The 6,107-nt window shown below is 43.1% G+C and overlaps 1 protein-coding gene across 1 annotated transcript; it reads left to right on the top strand.

The window, feature by feature from the left end:
• The first annotated feature begins 1,974 nt into the window (after window positions 1-1,974).
• LOC130366717 (olfactory receptor 11L1-like) lies at window positions 1,975-2,910 on the top strand. The gene has a single exon (XM_056569038.1). It carries the CDS (start codon window positions 1,975-1,977, stop codon window positions 2,908-2,910), a length of 936 nt encoding a protein of 311 aa, XP_056425013.1.
• The last annotated feature ends 3,197 nt before the right edge of the window (window positions 2,911-6,107 follow it).

Here is a 6,107-nt window from a genome sequence, read left to right as displayed (position 1 = left end):
CACATTTTTTGTAAATTTTTTAATTGTTTTTAGTTTTGTTTTTTAACTGGGGCTACAATTGTCACCCTAGGAGCTGTGAAAAATCACATAACAAGCAGAAGTAATAGAAGTATGGGGCATCAGGCTTAAACCTGCAGTTTATATGAACTTTGGCATAGATAGAAGGACCAGGACCACCCAAAAATTAATGAATATTACTATAAAGTACAGGGTGGGCCATTTATGTGGGTACACCTTAATAAAATGGGAATGGTTGGTGATATTAACTTGCTGTTTGTGGCACATTAGTATATGTGAGTGGGGGAAACTTTTCAAGATGGGTGGTGACCTTGGTGGCCATTTTGAAGTCAACCAATTTGTATCCAACTTTTGTTTTTTCAATAGGAAGAGGGTCATTTGACACATCAAACTTATTGGGAATTTCACAAGGAAAACAATGATGTGCTTGGTTTTAACATAACTTTATTCTTTCATGAGTTATTTACAAGTTTATCTTTGTTTACAGCCATTGACATGTCGTTAACACGTGAGGAGTGGATAGAAATTGTGTTGATGTCTGGTGAATGCAGTAACCGGGTCATTGCAGCAGATTTCAATTCAAGACACCCTACAAGACCACCCATCTCCCATGCTAGAGTTAGTAAACTGCTTGCTAAGATTCGTGAAACTGGTTCAGTGTTGGTTTTGCCAAAATGTGGACGCATGAAATCTGTCACTAAAGAAACATCAGTGGCTGTCCTAGCTTCATTCAGCAAGAGCCCACAGCATAGCACTCGCCGCATGTCACTGGAGAGTGGCATTAGTTGAACATCCCTTCGGCAGATATTAGCTACTCACAAATGGCCCCCTTACAAACTCCAGCTACTGCAGCATCTCAACGAGGATGACCCACATCGGAGCACTGAATTTGCAGAATGGGCAAAACAAAAATTGGAACAGGACCCTCAGTTTACGCAGAAGATTTTGGTCAGTGATGAGGCAAAATTTTATGTGAATGGTGAAGTCAACAAACAAAACCACCGCTATTGGTCTGACACAAACCCACATTGGATAGATCCCTCCAAGACTGTTGGAACACAAAAATTGATGGTATGGTGTGGTATATGGGGTGCAACGATAGTGGGGCCATTCTTCATCAATAGAACCTCAAGGCCACTGGATATGCAAAATTGCTACATGATGATGTGTTTCCCTCGTTATGCACTGAAGCTGGAACGTTCCCTGAGTTTTTCCAGCAAGATGGTGACCACCACATTATGGGTGTCAGGTCCGAGCATTCCTAGATGAACAGTTTCCTGGAAAGTGGATTGGTTGTCATGGGCCAGTTGAATGGCCCCCATGGTCTCCCGATCTGACCCCCTTAGACTTTTATCTTTGGGGTCATCTGAAGGCAATTGTCTATGCTGTGAAGATACGAGATGTGAAGAACCTGAAACTACAGATACTGGAAGCCTGTTCTTGCATTTCTCCTGTGGTGTTGCTATCAGTGTGTGAAGAGTGGGAGAAGAGGGTTGCATTGACAATCCAACACAATGGGCAGCACATTGAACACATTTTTTAAGTGGTCAGAAACTTGTAAATAACTCTTGAAAGAATAAAGAAATGTTAAAACCGAGCACATCATTGTTTTTCTTGTGAAATTCCCAATAAGTTTGATGTGTCACATGACCCCCTTCCTATTGAAAAAACAAAACTTGGTTTCAAAATGTCCGACTTCAAAATGACCGCCATGGTCACCACCCATCTTCAAAAGTTTCCTCCCTCACATATACTAATGTGCCACAAACAGGAAGTTAATATCACCAACCATTCCCATTTTATTAAGGTGTATACATATAAATGGCCCACCCCATATTTTAAGATACAACACATTACATAAAATCTACTATAATAATTATGGATCTTGAACATAAATCTTTACCACTTTAGCTTTTAATTATTCAAAGAATTTAGCATAACTACTATTTGTTATATATGCAGGAAATCAATCAGACTGTGATCACAGAGTTTTTTCTCTTAGGATTTCAGGTCAGTCGAGGGTTAAGACTTTTCCTGTTCTGCCTGTTCCTTGTGGTTTATTGTCTGATAATATGTGGGAATCTCCTGATCATCACCCTGGTGTCCACCAGCAAGAACCTCCACACCCCAATGTACTACTTCATCTCACATCTGTCCATCAGTGACATCTTGTTATCCACAGATATTGTCCCCAATATGCTCCACATCCTACTGAATAATGGGGGGACCATGACTTTTATTGGTTGTATGGCTCAGTTTTATTTCTTCTGCACCTCAGAAGTATTTGAGTGTCTTCTCCTCGCTGTGATGTCTTATGACAGATATGTGGCCATCTGTAATCCTCTCCGTTACTCTTCTATAATGACAAGTGCCCATTGTGAGATGTTGACCACCAGCTGTGCGTTGCTTGGATCTTCCATTATTTTAATTTACATTATTACAATAACAAAGCTAAGTTTTTGTGGATCAAATATAATTGGCCACTTATTTTGTGACGTTGTTCCTTTACTAAAACTTGCCTGTTCTGACACCTTTATTGTTCAATTGGAAATTTATATACAAAGCATTCTACTTGTCTTCATCCCAACCATCATCATTGTAGTGTCTTATACTTATATTGTCCTAGCAATCCTAAGGATCCCATCCAATACTGGTAGACAGAAAGCCTTCTCCACCTGTAGCTCCCACCTCATTGTGGTCTCCATATTCTATGGGACGTTGTTCGGTGTTTATGTTGTTCCAGGAAAAGGACAAACTGTGACCATGAGTAAAATCCTCTCCCTGCTATATACTGTGTTTACTCCATTGGTCAACCCCATTATATACAGTCTGAGGAATAAAAATATCACAAAAGCCATAAAAGAAACACTTCGTAAGTGTGAGATCTGGTAAATTTGAAGAAAGAATATAAACATCATTGAAACCTGAAGATGCTATGTTGCGAGCATTTCCTTAATTGTCATTTGCTCCATCTTGTTAGATTTCATTAGAAATGTTTGTTTGTCTTTTTTTTTTTTTTTTACACATTATGTATCCTAAGTAGAAAAAATAAACAAGCTTGAAAGAATATTCAGAAACTATTTTATATAAATTGTCGGGGTCGTAATGAAAATATCCAATGACACATACTCACCTACCTCGCTCCCTCAGGGTTCCGCCCATGATGACTTCTTGCTCCCCGCTGTTTGTTATGTGTGGACTCCTGATGATTGTCATATAAATGAAGTCTTCTAATAACATGTTGTAATAATATGTAAAATAGTTTCATAAGAAATTGGAATGTTTAAATACACTAAAGGAAAGAAAGGGTGGACATACCTGTAAATATAAAACAATGAAATTCTGGTGCTATCAGCAAGAATATTTAAATGTTCACTTGGACACAGGCTGGAGTATAATGCTAATGTATTAATGTTTGATGACAAGTTTTGGTGACAGATAATACTTAGATATAAACAGAGGGATGCTTGTTTCTTTTTAGTAACAAGATTTTAATTGCCCCTTGGAAATAGGCTGACAGGCTATAATGCTGTATTAATGCTGGCTTGACGCATAATATAGAACAATACCTATTTTAATAAAACTAACAATAAGTTGCCAGACAATCCAGATTTTCAGCAACACAATTTTAATTGTCACTTGGAAAACAGGCTTGAAGAGTACCTATCATCAAAAATTTTATTGATATGTCATAGTTTATTAAATATTTAGAACAACTTTCTAATTGGATTTATTGGAAAAAATTGCTTTATTCTATGTCTATTTTCACTTTGAAAACGTGGCCACTAGGGGTCTCCCTTGGAGTCCCTGGCCGCAAGTGTTTTCAGTGCCTGGCAGTGAGTCCGAAATCGCAGACCACTGGCTGAGCATGTGACCAACTCTGCTCATCTTCCTGCCTGTCAATCAGACAGACGGGAGAGCTGTGCTCACTCTCAGGGCTCTGTACTCTGAGGACAAGTGGCGCTCTGTGCAGTGAGGACAAGCGGTGCTCAATATACTGAGGAAAAGCGGCACTCCGTACACTGAGGACAAGCGGAGCTCAATGCAGAGAGGACAAGCAGGGCTCTGTACCCGGAAGACAAGCGGCACTTTGTGCAGTGAGGACCCCCCGGCAAAGTAAGGGCGGAAGCAGTCCCCCCAGCAGGCTTCAGTGAAGCAGTGCCTGCCGGGGCACGCCCACATCCTCCTGCCGGGTGCTCACACTAAGTGAGTAAGAAGGTAGGTGAGATACAGAGCTTTTTAAAGCTCTTAAAAAAATGTAAGGGCAGGGAAGGTGTTAGGTGTAGTTAGGAAACATAGCTTAAGTTAATTTTGAAAAGTTTATTTAGTGATAGGTACTCTTTAACCTGTTGGGGAGGAAGGGCGTATGCATACGTCCTTGCGTCCTGGTACTTAAGGACGAAGGGCGTATCCATACGCCCGTGGGAATTTCGGTCCTCGCCGTGCGCCGGGAGGGGACCGGACCAAGGTGACTGCTGATATCAAACAGCAGGCACCCCGTTCAAATGCCCAGGGGGGTCATTAGTCCCCTCCCCATATCGGCGATCGGCGCAAATCGCAAGTGAATTCACACTTGCTATTTGCGCCGATTCCGGGTAATTACGGGTCTATGGTGACCCGGTGACCCAGAATATAAGGGGGATCGTGGTTGTCTAAGACACCTACGATCCCCCTGAAGGGATAGGAGTGAGGTGGCATGGGTGCCACCCCTCCTATCCCTGCTATTGGTGGTCTAGATGCGACCACCAATAGCAGATCGGGGGCGGGGGGGTTAACTTTTGTTTTCCCCGTACTGCCCACCCACAATAGGCGGGGCAGGATGGGGAAACCGGCGGGGACCGGCGCCGAAGATCTACTTACCAATCTGGAGGCTGCGGGCGATGGTGATCGGCGCGGGAGGCTATGACGTGCAGCAGAAGAGGACGGCTCCCTGGATCCTACGGAAGCCGGCAAGTAGCCTAGCAACATCTGGAGGGCTACAGTCTGAGACCATTATACAGTGGTCTCTAACCTGTAGCCCTCCAGATGTTACAAAACTACGACTCCCAGCATGCTGAGACAGCTGTTTGGGCATGATGGCATATGTAGTTTTGCAACAGCTGGAGGGATACAGTTTGAGACCATTATACAGTGATCTCAAAACTGTGACCCTCCAGATCTTTCAAAACTAAACTCCTAGCATGCCCAATCAGCTGTTTGCTGTCTGGACATACTGGGATTTGTAGTTTCACAACATCTGGAGGGTCACAGTTTGGAGCAGTGGTCTATAAATTGCAGCCCTCCAGTTGTTGCAAAACTGCAAATCCCAGCATTCCAAAACAGCAAACAGCTGTCTCAGCATGCTGGGAGTTGTAGTTAAGTACCTCCAGCTGTTGCATAACTACATCTCCCAGCATGCCCTTCGGCGATCAGTACATGCTGGGAGTTGTAGTTTTGCAACAGCTGGAGGCACACTGGTTGGAAAATACTGAGTGAGGTAACAGAACCTAACTGAACGTTTTCCAACCAGTGTGCCTCCAGCTGTTGCAAAAGTACAACTCCCAGCATGAACGGTCTGTCAGTACATGCTGGGAGTTGTAGTTTTGAAACAGCTGAAGGTTTGCCCCCCCCATGTGATGTGCAATTTTTCGCCGCAACGCAAACTCCTTGCGGGAAACTCACCGTAACACGCCCGTGCGAATGTACCCTAAAAGCACTACTCTACACTACACTAACACATAATAAAGGGTAAAACACTACATATACACCCCCTTACATTGTACCCCCCCCCCCCCCCCAATAAAAATGAAAAACTTATTGTATGGCAGTGTTTCCAAAACGGAGCCTCCAGCTGTTGCAAAAAAAACAACTCCCAGCATTTCTGGACAGCCACTGACTGTCCAGGCATGCTGGGAGTTTAGCAACAGCTGGAGGCACCCTGTTTGGGAATCACTGGCCTAGAATACCCCTATGCCCACCTCTATGCAATCCCTAATTTAGTCCTCAAATGCATGGAGCTCTCTCACTTCGGAGCCCTGTCGTATTTCAAGGAAACAGTTTAGGGCCACATATGGGGTATTTCCGTACTTGGGAGAAATTGCACTACAAAT

Source organism: Hyla sarda, chromosome 4 (assembly GCF_029499605.1).
Source record: "Hyla sarda isolate aHylSar1 chromosome 4, aHylSar1.hap1, whole genome shotgun sequence".
NCBI classification, from domain to species: Eukaryota; Metazoa; Chordata; class Amphibia; order Anura; family Hylidae; genus Hyla; species Hyla sarda.
Note: the sequence above shows the minus strand (reverse complement) of the source record. Positions and strands in the feature narration are given on the sequence as shown.

Excerpts from the sequence above, each read along its gene's own strand:
- LOC130366717 (XM_056569038.1), top strand. The coding sequence starts at position 1,975 with ATGCAGGAAATCAATCAGACTGTGATCACAGAGTTTTTTCTCTTAGGA.